General features: G+C 41.0%; 1 protein-coding gene across 17 annotated transcripts in view; it reads right to left on the reverse strand.

Annotated features, from left to right (window-relative positions):
* The window catches only part of MTM1 (myotubularin 1), a 100,691-nt gene that overhangs the window by 68,750 nt on the left and 8,823 nt on the right, over window positions 1-23,118 (reverse strand). For 13 of the 17 annotated variants that reach the window (XM_081564627.1, XM_081564624.1, XM_081564629.1 and 10 more), the window contains exons 2-4: window positions 3,684-3,756; window positions 1,878-1,950; window positions 11-105 (exon numbers count right to left, since the gene is read on the reverse strand). In XM_081564627.1, the coding sequence (XP_081420753.1) occupies window positions 11-105; window positions 1,878-1,950; window positions 3,684-3,746 (231 nt within the window). In that variant the 5' untranslated portion in view covers window positions 3,747-3,756. Of the gene's footprint in view, window positions 1-10; window positions 106-1,877; window positions 1,951-3,683; window positions 3,757-17,102; window positions 17,179-19,994; window positions 20,304-23,118 lie in introns of those variants that run through there. The other 4 variants (XM_081564626.1, XM_081564622.1, XM_081564620.1 and 1 more) reach the window with 2 other exon arrangements.

Here is a 23,118-nt window from a genome sequence, read left to right on the forward strand (position 1 = left end):
TTTTACTTACCGTTTCCAAACTTCTTAAATAAAGACGATAATTTGTGATGTAAACTCTTCCCTTAATGGGGCCATTGAAAGGACATATGTAAATAACTTCTTTGTCTATTAAGATAAAAAAAGTACCCTAAAATAATGGAAATATATACCAAGATACACAACAAATGGCACTACTTTAATATAAACTATTTGGCTAAGAATAACTACAATTTAAAAAATCACTGAAAAGGTCTAAAGCAAGCACTGGCAATGTTTCTACATTACCATGCTAGGTCGAGTGGAGCTGAGGGAGAACGAGGGGGTGCACATATCACCTGAGCTTACCCACCATGCTGCCACTACCTAGGGACAAGACCCTAACAGCTAGAGAGCAGAAGTGAATAAGGGTACTGGTGCTGTTACCTTCCGGTGGTTGTCAAGGTAACTACTGAACTGCAGGCTTCAACTAGAGGATGGCAATTCACACAGGACAGTCTCACGGACTCTCCCCCAGATTGGGTTTGAGGTTTGCCAACCTCTAATCACACAAAACATTGCGATGTTTTAATAAATGACTGTCAGCAGCAGAAATGTTTCTATAGTCTATTCTTTCTCTTTTAATAGTCCAGAGAAGAGTGGAGCTAGATTCATGTCACACATTTAAGTGATATGAAACAGATGGCCAAGAAATTAGTATATCTTTGGTAGAATCAAACATAAGGAGAAACTAAATCAGGAGAGTTATTATAATAAAATGTATCTTTGTCTTATTTTTCAAGGATGTCCTTGAATGTGTTAACAGCATTTGTTTGTTTATTTACAATAATTTGTGAAACCCCTTTCTCCTCAGGTGCTAAATGAAAAATATCCAGTAAGTCTACTTCATGCTAATTCAATCAGTTACTACCTCTGTGAAGGTTTTTAACACTGATACAGAACTAAAACTTCACATGTGAAGCTGATCAAAAGTAAGATATTCTCTTTGTTCTTATCCACAAATTAGGATGGAAACATGCCACCCATTTCCTTTTCAAGACTAGGATCATGTGTGCAAGCCTGTGGACATGGAGTAGTTTCTCATTGTGCATGGCTAACTCATTCACACAGGTATCATATCATATCATATCTATGACCTTAATCTGATTAGCACCATGGTCTCAGTCATTTAAGCTAAACAACCCAGATCTGAGTAAATAAACCAAAATGTTCTCTGAAGCAATGGTAACTGTATCATCACCAAATGGGAATCTGAAATGGGGATGTCAACTTTAATAAAAAAAAATGTTAATGCTCACAATCTTAGCACTTTGCTTAGAAGTTGTCAGGTGTTTCTGGATTAAGCCAGAACGATCTAGTCTTTCCAAAGTACATACCTTCCTCTTAATACGAATTTACAATGAATAAAGTAAGACAATAATCAGAATGTTACATCAACATTTCTAATTTTAGCTATCTGGCAAATAAAAGATATTTTAAACCAATATGTCTCCTTATATTTCAAAGAAGAGAGTACTTTGACTTTAAGCCTCTAAGTTGATCGTTTTAAAGCATACATGATAGGCTGGAAAATCTTAATACCGTTTTGTTCTTATAACCTTAAACCATAAGAGCTTATAGCTCCAGTGAGAGACTTGAAAGATATAATCCACATTTTTTTTCCAAAATAATTCTGACTTGATACAGAGGAAAAAAACATAACTGTCGTGGAGAGCATGAAGCTCGAGAGAACTCTTTGATCAAGAAACAAACGCACAGAGTTCTCACTACATTAACACTTTTAAACAAAGCTAGCCTATTTGTCTAAATGTGACTTCGAAAGAGTCAGAGGGATTGAAGCCACCTGGCCCTCCTGGAACTCTCATCAATCTATGAAAATCCTAACCTCACAGGCTCCTTACCAGTAATGCGAATCTCTCCTGGCAGTCGAGGAAGAGTCTCTCCCACATCCCGATTAACTCCATCCCTAGAAGTCTGGAAACAAAATGGTGTCACCAGAAGTAAGGACATGACATTTGCACAGGATGTTAAGCAACTAACCAGAAATACTGTTTGCAAATAAAAAAATTAGAAATAGTGACCATTATAGAAAATTGGCACAGAAAATCAAAACAACTAAAAAATACAACTTAGCATTCAACATTCATTAGCTGTGTTAACTTTTAGTCTGCAAATAACATTAGCATACTTTTCAGTGATATTAATTAAACACCCCTTCCAAGTGCTTTACAGTTAACAGTGTTCAGGAAAGTGATAAAAAGTAAATACTAAGTGTATTCTATGTTGTTGTTTAGTCACTAAGTTGTGTCTGACTTTTTGCAACCCCATGGACTGCAGCACACCAGGCTTCCCTGTCCTTCACTATCTCCCACTAAGAGACAGAATTCACTGAGTATATTCTATAAATACACATATACCATGGCAGCTTTTGCCATATTATTTAGTCCTATTTTGTTGAGAGAAGGAATGAAAACTTCATTTCAATGGGGCCTTAACTGAGCAACAGTAATTACAGCATCTTCTCACACATCAGAAAATAAGTTACTACACACTGGGTTTCCTATTTTACTAACATCTTTTCTCATGTAAGTAACGAGATAAGAGGACGAGGAGGCCTGTCATTGAACTTTTGAGCCAACCAGGGCCTTGGAAACCATCTACACACACATTCTTCATATGACTCTACTACATCTCTAGGCCTTCTGCCTTTAGAAGTATCCTCATTCAATAACCGCAGCCACTCTGCCAACCAGGCAGTATAAACCACTAAAGCCAAGGTGAGTTCTGTGAGGCTAATTTGCCATGTGACTTGGATGCCTGGGAAAGGAGTCTTTCAATCTATTCAGCTGCCCCAGTGGTTAAGTGCCAATGATGTGCTGCCTGTGTCCACTCTAGGATGTGCCAGACACATCACTAACATCTGTTTGGGAAAAGGGTTTTTTAAACCGCTATTTTTCATTCATTTTTTTCCTAGTTGTTTTCCAAAGTCACACTGCAATCATTTCATGTGTGAAGCTAGTAATCCTTGCCTCAAAGGAGTTTTGTGAATATTAAGTGAAAGACACTACACAAGCACACTTCTGAGAATTATCAGGGGCTATGCAAATATAAAGTAGTATGAAACAGGGGAAGTGCGGCTTGTGTATTTAGGTGATGGATAAGCTGTCAAAGAGGGGGGCTTTGCTGGATTTTTAGTGGTTTTATCCCTTTTTGTTCAGGTACAAAATAAAAATTCCTAGCTAATTTTCAATATGCTTTAGTGCTTGCAAGCTAAGCATTTAATACCTAGGAGGGCAAGGCAGATTGTTCTCAGCCAGGAATGCCTCCTTCAATATTGAGGAAGGTGTTAATATCCTGCCTGGTGGGGCCTGGTCTTCCGAACTCTTCTTTAGAAAGCTTTCAGGGGCAAGAGTTTGCCTAGTATCTTAAATGTAATGTCTGGCAGTGGTTCACAAGTCAGAGGTTCTCAGAAATGAAATTATATGAAAGAATTTACAAACAAAGCTCACTGAACACACCTAAGGTAGTCCATCTTTTATGGAACAAGATAGGTTAACAAATAAAACTATGTGTATCAAAGAATTTGCATTATGCGAATGAATAATGAAATGAATAATTCAAGAAACCCAGAATGAGCAGCTAATACTCAAATATGAAAAGAGAAATGCAGAGAAAGAGGTATAGATAAATCTGAAAACTCAACTTACCCTCTTAATAGACTCATTCTCCAAGGAGTGTGAATTATATTTGGAAGTTGGTGCTGAGGCCATACTGGAAACTCTACCAAGAAAGACAATGAATTCAAGAAATCAACAAAATTGTATGTGATTTCAAACACACTGCAATTGAGTACAAACTGGAGGACAATTGACAGGCCCTGTTTTCCTCGTAGGAATGAGACACATGAAGGACCAACCACTGCACAGCTCATGGGAAAGAGCTCCAATGAAGGTGCAGGGAACCGCGAAGAAACAGAGAAGGGAGAGTTCCGCAGAAGACACCACACGTGTTCCTGTCATTGGAGAAAACTTAATGTTTATTAATTAGGCAACAGGCTTCATGTCCATACTTCCTAATTTGTAAAGACAGTTAAGAGACAGCCAAGTAGAGAGATAAAAAGGACAGACCATTGAACTTACACTTCTTTCCCCTTTAATAATTCTGTCTTCTCTCAATTAAGGCAAGTTAAAGTGGCATGGATTTGATTTAATCAGCATTTTCTAGGGAATGTATATATTTAATTTAAATAAGCCATATTCATCCCAGTTCAGACATAAATGACTTCCCTGGTGGCTCAGACGGTAAAGCATCTGCCTATATTGCTGGAGACCTGGGTTCGATCCCTGGGTCAGGAAGATCCCCTGGAGAAGGAAATGGCAACCCATTCCAGTACTCTTGCCTGGAGAACCCCATGGATGGAGGAGCCTGGTGGGCTACAGTCCACGGGGTCGCAAAGAGTCGGACACGACTGAGCGACTTCACTTTTTTTCTTTCTTTCTTTCTTTCAGACATAAATGAAACCATCATATGCAGAACACATACAATATCTTGTTAACCCAGGGGTTTACTTAGACTTTTGAAGATGATAGCAACAACAGGAAACTAAGCAATGCTTTGGCTATTTTATTTATCAAAGTTAATGACAGGGAGATACATATGAAGTCACTGGCGGTTAAAGCATATTCAATTAAGCAAGACAATTGTGAATATTTATAGAATTTTTTTTTTGCTGGGCTCATTAAAAGACCAATTAACAAAATCTGGCATGGAGAACACTACCACCACTTGGCACAAAACTTGGAAATTTGATAGCTGTGCACTGCTGGTCAGTGTCCTAAAGAAATGCCTGAGAACGGTGACAAAAGATGCAGATGAAGGTACCCATCAGGACAAAGATGCAGCGAAACAGCCAGGTGAGAACAATCTTACAAGATTAGCAACTCTGGGCTTCTGCCACCAGAGCTCAGCTTTCAAAGGGCAAGGGTGGTGGTCCGTTTGGGTCGTGGCTATCTCCTGGCACACAATGACATTCATAACTATTCGGTGAATGAGTGACTGATTATGTGCAAAATACACACTACTGTGAAACATCACGACACTGTGACCTTGTATATTGGTTGACCAAATCCCAGAACACTGGAACTAGGAAACTGCTGAGGCTGAAAGATGAACAGTTAGGGGAAAATAAAATATGTCTTTATACAAGGGAATACTAAACTTAAAAAACCTGATACTATTAAGAGGTAGCACAATGTAAAATTAGAAATAACTTTTTTAAAAAGATTAATGAATAACTCTAGAACGAATTAAATTCAGACAAAATAGCCTTGAAAAACCACTCTAACCATAAATTCAAACCCAATCAAAATAACCCATTATTCTCTGAGACAGCATTATTCTCTGAGACAGCAGAGTGGATGAGATGGACTGGATAGATAAAGTCAGATGTTTTTGCCCTGAAATTATTCTATCAACTAAACAATATTACATATTTTGGGAATTTTTAAATTAAGATATAAAATTACTTTTAGTAATCATATGCTCTAACATTTTTATAAGTCACCGTCTTCAAACACATGTTAAATTATTATTGTCAAGTAAATGTAAGACATTTCAAACGCTGGGTTATATAATCGACAGTCTTCACCAGTCTGTTTCTAAACCATAAAAGAAAGATAAATCTTCCTGTTTTCTTCAATCCTCATTTAAAAAAAAAAAAAAAACCTCAATTTAAAATGAACTAAATATAACAGAGGAAAGTCTTCCTTTTTTCCTTATTTTTAACTACCTAATTGAGCTATAACTCACATACCATACAACACACCCGTTTCAAGTGAACAACTTAATGGGATTGCACAACCATCACCATAATCAATTTTAGAACATTTTCACCACCACCACCCAAAACCCCATACCCATTAATAGTCACTGTCACTCCCCATTCCCCCGGCCTCGATCACAAATTTGCTTTCTATCTCTACAGGTTTGCCCATTCTGGACATTTCATATAAACAGAATCAAATAATGTGCTGTCTTTATGCCTAAAGCCTTCATATGTAGAGTTATCCTAGAAACTGCTACTATTAAAAGCTGAACTGAGTGCAAAACTGAGAAATCCAAGGGTCTGGGGTAACATGGGTTAGTTCCATGATGAGATTTGCTTTCAGATCTCATCAAGGGACCTCTCTTTGTTGAAGGGTTCCAATGGACCCCTGAAATGTACACAAGCTGGAGCAGCGTGATGCTGGACAGCATGGGTATTGAGCTGACTCTGTTCAAATCCCAACTCTGCAATTCATATATTTGACCTTGAGCAGATTATTTCACTTCTCTGGGCTTTGGTTGCTATCACCTCTATCTTACTACAGCACAGTTGGGCACAATGAAGCAATATACTGAAGGGCTTAGAACAGTGCCTGGTATATTTGTTAACAAATTATTAGCATCCTTTTAAATAATGAGAGGATAATAACTGAATACTGATGCCATAAGCAATTCTTCTACAAATTAGTCTTGACCCCAGAAATACTAGGAAGAATGCTCACTACTACAGGGATAGTGCCATGGCTGGTGGTGACATAGCTATAAAGCTTCTCTTTAAAAAGTACACGAAAATACTGTCTAATTAGGAGCCTGGGAAGCAGAGCAGCACTGTGGAAAATGTGCTAGACAGATGAGCACAGGCCCTGGGCTGGCTCTAACTTATCAAGCATGGAAAGTTCATCCATATCTTCATCTATAAATTATCTGTTGCTCTAAATGGAGTTCAATAATAATTAAAAGCTACAGTAAAGTTTACAAAGGTCAGGTACCCTTTTGGTTATAGTGTATTTTGCACCAAACCCCTAAAGATCAAGCTTTAATCCTTTTTATTTTAAAAAACATTGAATTTGGGCTACCCCAGCTTTAAAGTGAAAATTGACACTTAATTCCCTATATATATGCTAATTTCAGGAATCTAACCAAATGTAGACTTCTAACTCTTTTGATCCTGAAAAAAACTTCTGATGATTTAAGCCCAGTCCTCTCCCATTGGGCTTCCCTGGTAGCTCAACTGGTAAAGAATCCTCCTGCAAGGCAGGAGACCCTGGATCAATTCCAAGGTCGAGAAGACCCCTGAAGAAGGGATAGGCTACCCACTCCAGTATTCTTGGACTTCTCTGGTGGCTCAGATGGTAAAGAATGTACCTGCAATGCAGGAGACTGGGTTTGATCTGTGGGTTGGGAAGATCTCCTGGAGGAGGTCATGGCAACCCACCCCCATAGTCTTGCCTGGAGAATCCCCATGGATAGAGGAGCCTAGAGGGCTAGGGTCCATGAGGTCATAAAGAGTCAAACACAACTGAGCAACTAAGCATCTCTCCCATTACAGAGAAGATGACAGGAAAGCCTAGAAGGGGTGCAACAAGGCTCTGGCGTGAGTCTGAGGCAGGATCAGCTCCAGACAGGTCTCCTAACATGGCAGTATCCTTTCCACCCACAGACAAGTGCATCCAAGGTGATTTCTATTTCTAAATAAAGCAGGTTAATGAGACCGGTCCCAATCTCAGGAGAGAAGGAGTTTTAGACCAAGAAACAGTTAAGAAAACTCATCTAGGCAAGCAATCTTTGGGACCCGCCCCCAATCCCTTCAAATGAAGAAATATAAAGGTGGCATCATTTTAAAAACTTTGAAAGTCACAAAGTGAAAAAGTCACTCAGTCGTGTCCAACTCTTTGCGACCCTATGGACTGCAGTCCATGGAATTCTCTAAGCCAGGATACTGGAGTGGGTAGCCTTTTCCTTCTCCAGGGGATCTTCCCAACCCAGGGATCGAACCCAGGTCTCCCGCATTGCAGGCAGATTCTTTACCAGCTGAGCCACAAGGGAAGCCAAAGAATATGAATACTGGAGTGGGTAGCCTATCCCTTCTCCAGCGGATCTTCCTGACCCAGGAATCGAACCGGGGTCTCCCGCATTGCAGGTAGATTCTTTACCAACTGAACTATCAGGGAAGCCTGAAAGTCACAACATGGCCTCAGTTGTGTCTCTTTAAATTTAAGACAACTAACCTCAGTGGTCTCATGGTATCTCCCTCTGTCCCTCCCTCTGTGTCCCTTCACCTCTCTTCCCTGTCCCTCTGTCTCTCTGCTCTTTCCACCACACCCCCCCCGTCTCATTTCCCTATCATTTACCCCCTTTCAGATAATCTGTTATTACTCTACACCTCCTGCATACCAGAACACAAGCCCCCAGAAGAGAAGGATTATGGTATTTTTATTTAATGCTGCAGTTCCAAGCCAGGTGGCTCAGAGGTAAAGAATCCGCCTGCAATGCAGGAGATGCAAGAGACGTGGGTTCGATCCTTGGGTCGGGAAGATCCCCTGGAGAAGGAAATGGCAACCCACTCCAGTATCCATGCCTGGAGAATCCCATGGATGGAGGAGCCTGGTGGGCCACAGTCCATAGGGTCACAAGGAGTCAGACACGACTGAGCGACTAAAACAACAAAGCAGTTACAGCACCTGATACAGTGCCTGGCAGCCAGTAGGTACTCAATAGGTATTCGTTACATGAATGAATGAACTGTTGTTTGCATAATATTTCCTTTAAGTCAGAAATGTATGCAAGCTTAAAAAAGGGGTAGAGCCAACCCTCAGTTAACCAAGATGCTCGAGGCTCCACGGCTCTGCGCATCAGAAGGGCAGCACTGACTTCTCACACTCTGAAGCACCATAAAGAACTTGCACCAAAAAGAACTAACATTCTACACTACAGACTTTGTGCTGGAAGAGATCTTGGGCTGGCCAAAAAGTTCGTCTGGGATTTTCCATAAGCTGGTATCAAAAAACCTGAATGCACTTTTGGGCCAACCCAGTATTTCAAATTAAGATACGAAGACCTCTTCCCCCACATCCTTCTTCCAGACTAAGAAACTGCTCCCCTCTCTGTTGCATATGAAAAATAGGATTTCACAAAACACCTGTGGCAGACATAACTATAAACACTCTCAAATAAATGAGGGCCAGTTTTACCCTTACTGGAAACATCTCTAAGCAGTAGAATTGGAAAATAAATTTGACCTTCACCTCATTGGGCTTCTGTAAGCAAAATCTAAACTCCAAGGGGAGCTCAGTTGCCATGGTCACCAATTTGCCATCAATGGCCCTCATTTAGGGGTTTTCCTGCACTTGCCACGTACAAACCGTGAGGAAAGGCATGCAGGCCATCATCTTTGGATTTTATTCACTGTGCTTTCTTACTCTGTATTGCCATTTAAATAAAGTTTAAGGGTGATCTCTCTCTGGATGCTCCCTTGAAAGCTTTGGAAATGTACCTAGTCTGCAAACCAACTTCAAAAGGCTGCCAGTGAGCAAGAAGTCATGTGTGAGCAGCTACTGAGGCCAGAATTCTAGGTTTTTTGAAGGGAACTTTCTTTACTTGGAAGTCTGTTTTGAAAAAAACAAAACAAAAAACAGATACTTAGGGCAGAGCTGCTCAATACTCCCAGACCCAATGCTCCAATTTCTGTACAGCCCCTTTGGCTAGCCTGTAATGAAAGTCATGGATATTATCAACCCAACACTAATTTGTTTAAAAAAGCCACAATTTAAAAAATCATCAGTATAATGTCTGACCTCCAGGATAAAGGAGAAATAAAATGACAGTGATAATAACTTACTTTTCAATACAAATTACACTAGAAACAAAAACACTGCCCCCTCGTTTCCAATTTGGCCTCTAGGGGGAGTTTCGCCCCCAGTGAGAACCACTAGCAGACTTCTGTTCTGCACCTGAATGCAGGACAGGATTTACAAGATTAAGTTATGCCGACTTTTGCATTAAAGTTGCTCTGACTGTAGGCCACCTCGGAGCAAGAAATGAAAAAGATGTGTTGAGATGCCCTCAAACAAACCACCCTGAACCAAAGACAATTATTCACGCCCCAGCCATTTAGAGACCAGGTACAATCAATTCAACCTCTATACTTGTTCATCCCACATGAAGACAATGATCTGCAAAAGCAGAAGTTTATTTCATCTTACACACTTTTTACAGATTTCTTTTGATGTGGACCATTTTTAAAGTCATTATTGATTTTTTTTACAACATTGTTTCTGTTGTTTTCATGTTACGCTTTTTTGGCCATGAGGCATGTGGGATCTTAGCTCCCCGACCAGGGATCGAACCCACAGTCCCTGTACTGGGAGGTGAAGTCTTAACCACTGGACTACTAGGGAAGTCCCTTTATACGTTTTTCTTGGAACAAGGGTTGCAAACTTTTTTCTGTGAAGGGCCAGAAACTATTTTAGGCTTTGTGGCAGCCACAGGCAATACGGAAATACAGGGGTGTGGCTGTATTCCAGCATGATTTTATTTACAAAAATGGGCTGCCACTCTGTTCAACTATTAAAGTATTTCCAAATGAACTTCCTTCAGCCGAAGTAAATAATAATCATGCCCTTTTAAACTAACATATAAGCCATTAACCCCACCATTCACAGCTTATACCTTGCAAAAACATACTATGACCAGCTGCAATATTTGTGTGACACAGTTGAAAAGAGGAAGGGATTCTGTGTTCAGACCAGTTTGGCTTTCAAATCCCAATTTTGTCACTGAATTAATACCAGTCATTCAATCTTGGACAGACTGCAGTTCTCTGTATGTGGGGCATGATACTACCTACCTTCATGGAGTCGTGATAAGGAATGTGTAAAATGCAGGAACAGTAGATGGCAAAGCAGAGGCACTCAAAAACCAGGTCCCTTCCTCTTAGAAAGAGATGCTTTGAAGCCATTTCTCAAAGTGGCGCTAACACATTAGGCTGGATTTTCCACAGAACATACGCTATCTAACACTGCCTAACCATTCTGTATACACATGTTCTTTCTAAGATAATCCATCTAATCTTGACAAAGCTCTGGACAGCTTTAAATCAGGTTACTCTCAAAGCATGCCTACTTCCATTAAAAAAAGAAAATGCTTGACTCCTAGCCCAGGGATCCCTATGTGGAGATCTTGCCTCTTTACCTTCTATTCTGACTCAAGGATATAGAAATACACTAGAGGTATTAGAGTAGGTCCAACTATAGGTATTGCAAAAGAGTACCCCCATCAATTGTAAGTGGCTTATTGTCCAAATAGACACCTGCAATACATGTGTTGAAAGAAAGTGAAAGTGAAGTCGCTCAGTCGTGTCCGACTCTTTGCGACCCCATGGACTGTAGCCTACCAGGCTCCTCCATCCATGGGATTCTCCAGGCAAGAATATTGGAGTGGGGTGCCATTTCCTTCTCCAGGGGATCTTCCCGACCCAGGGATCGAACCCGGGTCTCCCACATTGGAGGCAGACGCTTTAACCTCTGAGCCACCAGGGAAGTCAATACATGTGTTAGAGCCTTTCAATTTGTCTCAGGACTCAAGGGACATTGTTTTCATGACTCTTCTTTGGAAATTACAAAATGTTAAATCATATTTCATTTAGAAACTCACTCTGTGTCATTTTGATATTTACTGTTCATTTTAAAGATCACAATACACTTACTTCCACTTCTTTAAATGTTGCAAAGACCTTTTGGCTAAAAAAATACATAATTCAGAATCAGTGAAGAATGCATTTTGAATCATTTTTCCAGTGGTTAGTGATAGATTTGAGCTGATCCATTCAGCCTACTTCTTGGTCCCCTCATGACAAATGGTACATCTTCAAGACAGCTGACTGGCTCCAGTGGTATATGCAGTGGCCATGGAACAGAGTAACTTTAGAAACACTTCATAACTTGAAATTGGTATTCTGAAGCAACTATTAGGAAAGCCAGTTACCATCGGGTTAACTTTTTTTTTTAACATAAAAAGGCAACCTAGTAAAACATACATACATTTAAACATATCATTAAATTCACCAACAGATTTTGTAACCACCAAATACCTGCCAGTAAACAAAGTTTTAAAATAGGAACAAGATCAAGTTCCCCATCCACCTGCCAGTTCCCAAACTCATGCAGGAACCCAGCTGATCCATCTGCTCCATGACAGAACTGTATCTGATTGAACTATTTTCCCCTGGGAGAAACTATTCCCCAAAAGCATATTTTCAATTTATAATTGAAAAGGACCTTCTTACGCAAAAGTTAAAATGGTAATTGTTGAAGGTAAGATTAAACCCATATGAAGAGCCACAGCTATACCAGTCATGAAAGTGCCAGCTCAGAACACTGAACTTCCCACAGACCTTCCCAGACAGGGCATCACTGACAATGAATCCAATGGGAATTAGCACTAGAGGGGAAGGATCAGAAAGAAACTGAAGAGCAGATGTGCAATTTCTAGAAAAACAAAGAGAGGAGAGAAGGTTGGAGATGACAACCTGCCATTTGGCCCAATTCCTTTCATGCATGTTCACTGGGAGGAGAAGCAAGAGCTGTGTTGGCACCGGGTCTTTAGGTGCCCGCTTCATGACAGAGAACGGGTCTGCCCATGTACACACGTACACACACAACACACACATGCTTCATTTCTCTGTATACTGCATAAATTCCTAACATTTCACTTCTTGTGCTGTACGGTATTTACCTATTCGATGACATTTTGCATCTCTCTGGTAGATCAGAGTTTCAAAATATGTGGAGAAGATGGATAATGGATGAAAATGGAGGCAATGCTACTATTTGAGATGAAATGAAATCCCAGGGTTGTGAACACTCTAATTCAAGCAGCAAGGGGGGGAAAGACAAAATAATGGATGGGTGTCTGGGGCTGCTGAAACAAAGTACCACAAACTGGATGCTTAAAACAGAAATTTCTTCCTGCACGGTTCTGGAGGCTACAAGACTGCAATCAGGACATTGGCAGGACCATGCTCCCACCCCACCCCACCCCCGGAAGGCTCTAGGGCAGAGAGGAACCTTCTTTGTCCCCCCTAGCTGCCACTGGTTGCTGGTAATCTGGAGAATTGTTTTATATAATCACGATTGCCAGGAGAAGTATCAACAACCCCAGATATACAGATGATACCACTCTAATGGTAGAAAGCGAAGAGGAACTAAAGAGCTTCTTGATGAGGGTGAAAGAACACAGTGAAAAAGCTGGCCTAAAACTCAACATTCAAACAACTAAGATCATGGCATCCAGTCCCATCACTTCATGGCAAATAGATGGGGAAACAATGGAAACAGTGACAGGCTGTATTTTCTTGGGCTCCAAAATCACTGTGGATGGTGACTACAGCCATGAAATTAAAAGGCGCTTGCTCCTTGGGAAGAAAGCTATAATAAATCTAGACAGTGTATTAAAAAGCAGAGATATCACTTTGCCAACAAAGGTCTGTCTAGTCAAAACTATAGTTTTTCCAGTAGTCATGTACAGATGTGAGAGTTGGATCATTAAGAAGGCCTAGAAGTGAAGAATTGATGCTTTTGAACTGTGGTGCTGAGAAGACTCTTGAGAGTCCCTTGGACTGCAAGGAGATCCAACCAGTCCATCCTAAAGGAAATCAGTCCTAAATATTCATCGGAAGGACTGATGCTAAAACTGAAGCTCCAATACTCTGGCCACTTGATGTGAAGAGCTGACTCTTTGGAAAGACCTTCATGCTGGGAAAGATTGAGGGCATGAGGAGAAGGGGATGACAGAGGATGAGATGGTTGGATGGCATCACTGACTCAATAGACATGAGTTTGAACAAACTCCAGGAGATAGTGAAGGACAGGAAAGTCTAGTGTGTTGCAGTCCATGGGGTTGCAAAGAGTTGGACATAACTTAGCAACTGAACAACAACAACAAAAACAACTCCAGAGCATGGTGAGAAATTCTAAAAAAAAAAAAAACAGAGATAAGTCTTCAAGGAGCTAGCAACTGAGGTGGGAAGATGAATAAATATAAGACAAGTTAAACAGCAATAAAGACAATGAATAGGTATAAGTTAAATACACAAAGCAAACTGGTTTCCATTTACTGATTATCTGCTATGTGCCAGGCACTGTTCTAAGCACAGATGAACCCCTTCAATACTGCCAATAACCTCATAAGCCAACTACTCATATTCCTTCATATGAAAACACCCAACCCTGAGAATAGGAAGGTTAAATGTGTCCACTAAAAATGTTTGCAGTTGGAAATCAAACCCAGGTAGCCTGGTCCTCGTCCCCACTATACCCACTAACAGATGTCTATTGCTCTGAATTCTCTAATTGATGATCAAATTAAAAAATGAAAATGTTATGCCTCCTGCTTACACAGCTGAATAAAAAAAAATTTTTTGGAATTCCATTTCTATGTAATAAAATTTGATGGTCACAAAAAAGAACATTAGCCTTCATTTTAAACATGATTAACCAAACAGCAACTTCGCCCCACACACAAATCCATGTCTGTGAGACCCTGAGGCAGTATATTCCCTCTTGTTTAACTGCAGTAGTACTCTGTATCATGAAAGAGTCTTTTCAAACTATATTTAAAAAGAAGGACAAAGTTTAATGAGGGTTCAAAATGTCTATCAGAGCACATGTAGCTAGATGAGTTATTCTACGAAGTTGTCCCTTTGGATGGTATGCACTCATTCCAGCAACACAGTCACTATGAAAAATATTCTTCCAATTCTTTTGAAACTGCTTTTAGAGCTTAAAGCTACATAAGACACCATCTCATGAATTTTTACCATATCTCATTTTTTAAACAAAAAACAATGCTTCCCACAGCACGAGTGCCCATTCTCTTTAATAGAGGAGGCGCAAAATGATTTTATCCTGAAGCCAAATGCCAAGTCCTTACTCACAGGATATTTTGTAAAAGTTGTCATGGTCTCCGAAGGCAATTCCAAAGAAGAGTTCCAAAAATGGGTTGGATAATCTTGATTTGGAGCTACTTGTCCCTTCTCTACAAGGGCTAGAAGAAAAAGCAGCAAGTGGGGTTTTCCAATGTTGCCTAGGGTCTCCTAATTGTTAAAAATGCTGAGCTTCATACTCCTTAATTAGTCCTAATTTATCAATACAAGGGCAGGTTGACCTTGAGAGTTAACAGAGATCAGCAGCAGGACTAGTAGCCTGGGCAACAGGCCCTTTGCCATAGTAGTTAAAGGAGTGTCTAAAGGGAATCTACAAAGACTAGCTTCATTAAAAAGCCTTGGAATTTCAGAAAGAGAGACCTGCAGTGACTCAGAGCATGGACAATGGTATCTTCCTACCAGGGGCAGTTACCTATTATACCAGCCACAAATACAAGTGGCTATCCATCCCTGCTCTACACACACACACACACACACACACACACACACACACACACACACACTCATCAAGAACTTGGCACTATTAGCAGGTAGGAAGCTTTGATAGATATAGAAGAAATAATCTAAGAAATAAGGCAAGGAGATGAAGAAGAACCAAAAACAGTGCCAAGAGAATGGCAAAGAAAGAAGGTAAAGAAATTCCAGTACCCTAAAAATGACATGTATGAATCTGACACAGAATTGCCATGGCTTTTGAAGGAGCAATACAGTCGGCCCTCCATATCTGTAAATGCATAACCCACAGATATGGAGGGCTGATTATGCAACTTGAGCATCCACGGATTCTGATATTCACAACAGGTCCTGGAACCAAACCCCTGTGAATACTGAGGAATGACTGCATATGCTGCTCTACAGAAAAAAAAAAAAAAAGAATTCCCAAGCTCCAGATGGAAATTCTACTATCAACACAAGGAGAAAAAGCTGGGTACTGGTGGTTGATAAAAGTATGAAATGTGATGATATGTAGTCAACAGGGCTATTCTTGAGGTATACTATCTTCCTGAAGATTATATCTGAGACATAGCTTCTACAAACATAATTCAACATCTAATAATGATTTAAAAAAAAATCTCAGCAAACTAGGAATAGATAAGGTAACCTATGGAAAATCTATAACTAACTCTACTTAATGGTGAAAGATGCAATGTTTTCCCACTAAGTGTGGGAACAAGGCAAGGTTAGTTGCTCTTATAGCTTTCATTCAATATATTTTAGAGAGCCTAGCAACTTTAATAAGACAAGAGAAAGAAATAAAAGATATAAAACACTAGAAGGAAGAATTGAAATTGTGTTTGCAGACATGATCATTCATATAAAAAATCCTAAGAACACTACAGAAAAACTACTAGAACTAGTAAATTTACTAGTAAGTAAAGTAAGTCTGCATGATATAAGTAAGTCTGCATGATATACATTATCAACATTAAAAATTATATTTGTATCACTTAAAAGTGAAAGTGTTAGTCACTCAGTCATGTCCAACTCTTTGCTACTCCATGGATTGTAGCCCACCAGGCTCCTCTGTCCATGGAATTCTCCAGGCAAGAATACTGGAGTGGGTAGCCATTCCCTTCTCCAGGGCATCTTCCCGATCCAGGGATTGAACCCAGGTCTCCACACTGCAGACAGATTCTTTTTCATCTGAGCCACCAAGGAAGTCCCATTTGTATCATTAGCAATGAACAAATGAACACTGAAGTACAAAAATATCATCTGCATAATATAAAAATGAAATATTTAGGGATATATTTAACAAAATGTGCATGAGATCCATACACTGAAAACTATAAAGCACTGCTGAGAGAAATTAAAGGCCTAAATACATGGACAAACATATCATGCTCACAGATGGGAAGACCCAATATTGTTATGTTGTCAGTATTGATCCATAGATTCAACACAATGTCTATCAATTCCCAATAGGCTTTGTCATAGAAACTGACAAGATGATTCTACAATTTATATGAAAAAGCAAAGGACCAAGAATGGCCAAAATAATCCCGAGGGATGGTGAATAAAAAAGAACAAAGTTGGAGTACTTCCACTACCCAATTTTCAGACCTGCAACGCTTCAGTAATCAAGACTGTGTAGTTCTGGCCTAATATTAGACATATAGATCAATGGAACAGAATAGAGTCCAGAATTAGGTCCACCTTTTGGAAGTCCTAGGAATAGTCAATGGTCTAGTCTTTTACACAAATGATGCTGGAACAATTTGACATTCATATGGAAATAAGTGAATCTTGACCCTTACTTGACACAACATACAAAATTAACTTGAAATGAAGCACATAAGTATTAGTTTTATACTGTTGCATACAAACTTAGTAGCTGTAAACAACATGTTAATTTTCTCACAGTTTGTGTGGGTGGTGGGTCAGAAGTCCAGGCATGTCTTAACTTTATCCTCTGCTCAAAGTCTCAGAAGGCTGCATATTCAAGTGAAGCAATTACACAGGGTATGAACATGGCGGGGCAGCAATCGGGGGACCACCTTTGGGTCAACCTACCAAAACAGGTCTAAACAAAGAACTAAAACTGCAAAAGTCTAGAGGGAGACACGGGGGAAATCTTTGTGAACTTACATTAGGCAAAAGTTTTTTAGAGACACAAAAAGCATAAACCATAAAAGAAAAAACCCAATAACTGGACTTCATCAAAATTAAAAATGTTTGCTCTTTCAAAGGCACAGCTAAGAAAACAGAACAGTAAACCACAGTCCATGAGAAAATACTTGCAAATTACCTAATTAAGGCCTTGTATCCAAAATATATAAAGAACTAATGGACAATCCAATAAGAAACAGGCAAAAGATCTGAGCAGACACTTCATCAAAAAAGATATATGAATGGTCAAAAAGCACATGAAGACATACTCACCATCATTAGTCATTAGGAATATGCAAAATAAAACCTCAATGAGCTACTATTACACAACCACTGGAATGGCTGCAATTTAATAGGACAGACAATAACAAATGTTAGTGAAAATGTGACCCAAGCAGAACTCTCATACTTGACTCTGCCACTGGGATGGAAATGCAAACTAGCACACTTTGGAGAACAGGGTGACAGTTTCCTGTAAAGTACAAGAAAGTACCCTAAGCATATGGCCCAGCAATGCCACATCTAAGTGTTTGCACAAGACAAATGAAAACATGAATCTATACAAAGACTTGTAAGCAAATGCTCATGACAACTTTACATTCATAATGGCCAAAAACACGGAATTAACTCACACATTCATGAACTAGTGAAGAGACATATTGTTATAGCCACACTATGGAATAGTACTTGGCAAAAGAAAGTCACAACTGCTGATACACGATGAATGACAAAACATGGATGAATATAAAAAGCTTTATACTAAACGAAAGAAGCCAACCACACAGTGCTATCTATATAAACCCACCCTCGACACACTTGAAAGAACTACTAGTATTCAGACCACATTCTCTGACCATCATGCAGCTAACTTAGAAATCGCTTTTAAAAATTTACCTAGAAAACCCATTTGTAAATTTAAACAAACTTCTAAACAACTCACAGGTGAAAGAAATAATCACAATGGAAATCAGAATATATTAGAACTAAATAATAGTAAAAAGACTATGTTTTGAAACATCCAAGCAGCAAAATAAATCCAAACAAAGACGAAAGGAGAAAATCAAGAGGAGAGAGATTTCCAGGGCATATTTTAAGTGAAGAAAGCAAGAGGCTGAAGAGTGTATGTAGTATGTTTTTTTTGGTGTAAGAAAAGGGAGGAAATGCAATGAGTGTGAGTGTGTCTGTGTGTATGTATACGCATGCACACCAGCTCAAATTTGCAAAAGAAACATAGAAGAATGAACTAAAAACTAATAACACTGATTAGAGTGGCTAGGAGAAACAGCATGCCTGGCAGGAGACACGAGTAAAAGCAAAGCTTTTCAGAATATACCTTGATAGAAATTTGACTTTCAGATTATGCAGTTTCATTAAAGTTAATCAGAAAGAAGCTTGAGAATATAATTATGCTCATTCTTTTCTACACAGTGACAAACCTCATACTGCATAACCACAACCGACAAACCTTTGGTAAGACTCATCAAGAAAAAAAGGAGAAGGCACAAGTAAACAAAATGAAGATTTAAGAATGAAAAGACAGATGTAACTACAGACACGGCGGCTAGTAAGTGGTAGTTTGAAGTATTTCCACACCAAAGCACCAGGCACGGCTGGCTCTGGGGCAAGTTCTACTAAATATTCAAGGAACAAACAACTCCAATTTTATACAGTTTTCCAGAGACCAGAAAAAGGGAATGCTCTCATTCACTTTATAAGGCTAGCAAAAAGGTACTAAACTAGGCAAAGACAGTAAAGCAAAATTAAAGCACAATCTCACTCACAAATACAGATGTAAAAATCCTGAAGAAAACATTACCAAACCAACCCAGCAGTAAGAGATATGTCTATGCCAGCCATGCAAACCTGGTTAATGCTACCAAGTTATATGAGAAAATCCCTTAAGATAGCCAATTGCATTAACCGGTTTAAAGGGTCGGGGACAAATCTTCATAAAGGCAGAAACGGGGATTGATAAAACTCAACATCCATTTGCACCAAACAACCCCCACCCTGAAAAAAAGGGCACTAGAAATGTGCCTACGCAAACCCTAAAGTCAACATGTAACACTTTGTGGTGAAATTCAGAAAACATCACGCCTTCTCTACTTACAGATCTTGGGCCCCACCTCAAACCTATTGAATCAGAATCTCCAGGTTGGCTGCCAGGGAATGTGGAGTTTAGGAACCACCCTCCGGTGATTCTGGAGCACAGGCTCCCTTGAGTCCCAGCGCGGCTGCCAGTGTCCTTGTCACCTGCCTGCGAGAGGAAGCCCGTCCCTGTCCCCCAGAGTCAGAATCTGCACTGGGGACAGCTGCTCTGGAGCTGGGTGGCCCGCCAGAATCTCCCAGAACACTTTTTAAAAATGAGGAGGTCTGATCTCTACCACCCCTCACCGCCACCCCCATCAAATAAATCTGAATGTCTGGGTAGGGCTGGGGCATCAAGTCCTTAAGGCTCCCCAGGTGATTCTAATGAGCAGCCAGGCGGACAAACCATGGGGTTGCAGGCCCACAGAAGGGAGCATCCATCTGGGGGCTCCGCTGAGCCAGAGGAGAGGTGTCCCTTGAGTCCTCTGAAGATGCCTCCAAGAAAGAAGCTTTCATTCCTCACCTCTGACGAGCACGACTTCTCAGTATAGCTTACCAAGCTGAGGCCCAGAGAGGAAGTCTCGGTAAAGAAGTGGGGATGTTGTGAGGATCCAAATGAGATGTACAGAAGAGCACACCAGGCAGAGGGCTCCGCACCGAATACAGAGACTGTCAATGCAACTTACTACCCAGGCAGCGGAGGCTCCAACTGCTCTTCTGGCCTCCACAGCAAATCTGATGACATCATCAGCAAATCAAGGCCAAAATGTATCTCTCAAAGCTGCGCTGTCCAAAGCTGGAGCCACTGGCAAGTGGAGCTTGAAACATGGCTAGTCCAAACGGAGGCCTGCTGCAGATGTAAAATACATGCTGGATTTCGACAACTTTATGCAAATAAGACGAGGGGAGCATTTCACTGTCCTACTGATTATATGTTGAAATAATATTTTGAACATATTGAGCTGAATAACATACATTATAAAATTGACTTCATCTGTCTTTTTTTGATGTGGCTACTAGGAAAACGGATGACACATGTGGCTCGAGTTAGTTTTCAAATGAACAGCGTGGTCGGTCCCAAAGGATCAGGAAGCAAGCGGGGATGTGAACTGCTACTCAGACCACACTTATCGAACTGTAATTTACACACAGATCAGCTGGGAGTCTTCTTCACCTGCAGATTCTGGTTGTGCACGTCTGTGGGGGCCTAAGAGTCTGCATGTCTCCTAAGTTCCCAGGGGCAGGGGCATCAGAACAATTTTATCAACAAGGAAAAACTGTTTTGTGCAGCAGACCTGATGGGAGGCTCTGGAGAAGGGATCGTGTCACTTCAGAGTTGATAATAGCAAAGAAAGGAAATAGACAGCAGGGTCACACTCAGCCTCAACTTGAACAAATCAGTTGTTAGGCCTCACAGCAAGGGCTACAGAGGTGGTGAGGGCCAGCTCCGACTGCCCTCCATCTGGGACTCCCACTCGCTCCGAGAGACCCAGCAGCACTGCCTCATGCGAGGCAACTCAGGACCAGGAAGCTCAAAATGGAACTCCGACTGGGGGCTCTTCTATCCTGCCTGCCACAGCAACAAGGACCACACCCTCCTGGGTGCACTGAAACCAAGTGCAAATCTTTCTTCTTTCTTCTCATGGTGATGCACGGATGGTACTGACCCATCTCGGCCAGGGGCACTGCCACAGTAGGGACATTTCCTCTTCCAGTCAAAGAGCTCGGCTCTTTGCAGGCCCGCTGGAATGAACCCTGACAGCTCTGTCCCCACCTAAGTCATCCCAGGACCACAAAGGAACTTGAGGGTCATACAAGGGCATTTCAAGCCCCACCACCTGATGCTAAGAATCCTCTTTATGACCAACCCTACCCCCTGAAGGTGAAAGCAGGACAGCCAGAGGGTTAGCCCATTGCACTGGGAGAGGCTCTGGGAAGCACACAGTGGCCTCCTCACAAAACGCCCAAGGACAAGATAGCAACATGTAACAGTTATCACAAGCTGAAGAAAGGCATCCTGTGCAGCCAAGGTCTGAAGGCAGGGAAGGAGAGCTGAATGAGTTACTTTTATTTTTACTTTCAATTATTACCCTTCAACTTCCCTTACTCCTCCCTTCCCACCCCCAACCCCCCCAACACATCAACCAGCAAAGCAAAAAAACGAACCTAAACTCATACTGCCAGTGACAATAGTCCCCAAAGAAATGGGTGGGCAAACAACCCATGGGACCTCTCTCCCAAGACTCAGAGCTTTCTTATTCATTGGCTAATTGATCATGGAAAGAAAGACTAAGCACGAGCTCCCTTTCATCCACTACCAGGAAACAGGATCTTTAGACCAACAACAGAATTTGTTGAAATGAACACACCCCAACAATTCTAAGCTATGCACCCTTGTCCAGTTCAAGTCAAAGAACGTTCACTAAACATCTCCTGCGTGCATGGGGCATGTTAGGGTTCTCTTGCCCAGAAAACTGTCTCCAACCTCAGCTTATGGAGTCATCTCAAGATACTGAGAAACATTCAAACAGCACTTGGGCCCCATCCTGTTGGAAGGGAAGGTGCTGTGGACCTGGAGAGCAGTGAGTCCCTGGACTGCTTCCAACCTGAGCTCCAGGAGTGGAGGAACTCGGCAGGGCATCAAGCTGCATTGAGAAGCTGAGGTAAGGTGTTGATCTGAAAAATGAAAGCCTTCCATTCTGAGGCAGAAGAGGCAGGCAATATTCCCTGGTGCAGAGATGACCTCACTATTGCCCTGGGATTGTTGGTGACACAGCACTATCATTTTAGAAATCAACAAAATGGAAGCTCACATGGTGTACCAGTGGCTTCAGGTCCACCTGAGAGAGTCAACAAAACACGTGCATGTTTCAATGCTGACAGAAGTGGGGTTGAGCAAAGAGCTCACACTCCAGTGAGGATGTGCCAAGAACCGGAAGGATGCTGCCCTCTCACACCAGTTCTCCAAATAGCGATGGCTTACATAACACATGGATGCCATAATAATAATGCCCTACAGTCAGCAAAGGATGCTGATGCACACTGGCTCCCCTGAAGAGCTCTGGGATCTTGGTGGTGCAGGCTGCCTTAGCTCTATCTTACAAAGATGAGCCACCAGCAGTGAGGAGAAAAGACTTGTCCAGTGTCACGGGGCTAAGAAGGGGCTTTCTACCACCTCCCACAGCCACAAGGCTCCTTTACTCCTCCTTGCTCCTCGGGTAGAAATAGAAAGCACTAGTACACGATGCCAATTTTCTAAAGAGATGCCTGCCACATTCTTAAAAAGAAAAGGATGCCACCCTCCTGGTGGTCCTGTGGATAAATCCACTGTAAACATTTAATATGAGAAACTATCTTCTGACTACAGGATGGCAACTGGATCTCACCTGACTAATGCCAACTGGGTCTCCTGGTCTTCTCTGGCTCTCAAAGCATAGGAATGGAAAGAAAACCTCTCTTATTCTATTCTTGTCTATAGCATCAAACAAAATATGGGGTTAAGTAATTTCTGAGTCCAAATAGTAAACAGAACTTAGGTGGGCAAGAACTGTGTGTGCTGCTGACAATGTCACCTGAAACTCAATGCTGGGGTCAACCATGAAATGCAGAAAAATGTCTAGGAAATCATACTCATCGGATTTCCAAACATTTAATGAGACATTGCTAATATTTTTCTTCTT

The sequence above is a fragment of the Giraffa tippelskirchi genome, chromosome X (genome assembly GCF_054371585.1).
Source record: "Giraffa tippelskirchi isolate mGirTip1 chromosome X, T2T-mGirTip1v1.2.pri, whole genome shotgun sequence".
NCBI lineage: Eukaryota > Metazoa > Chordata > Mammalia > Artiodactyla > Giraffidae > Giraffa > Giraffa tippelskirchi.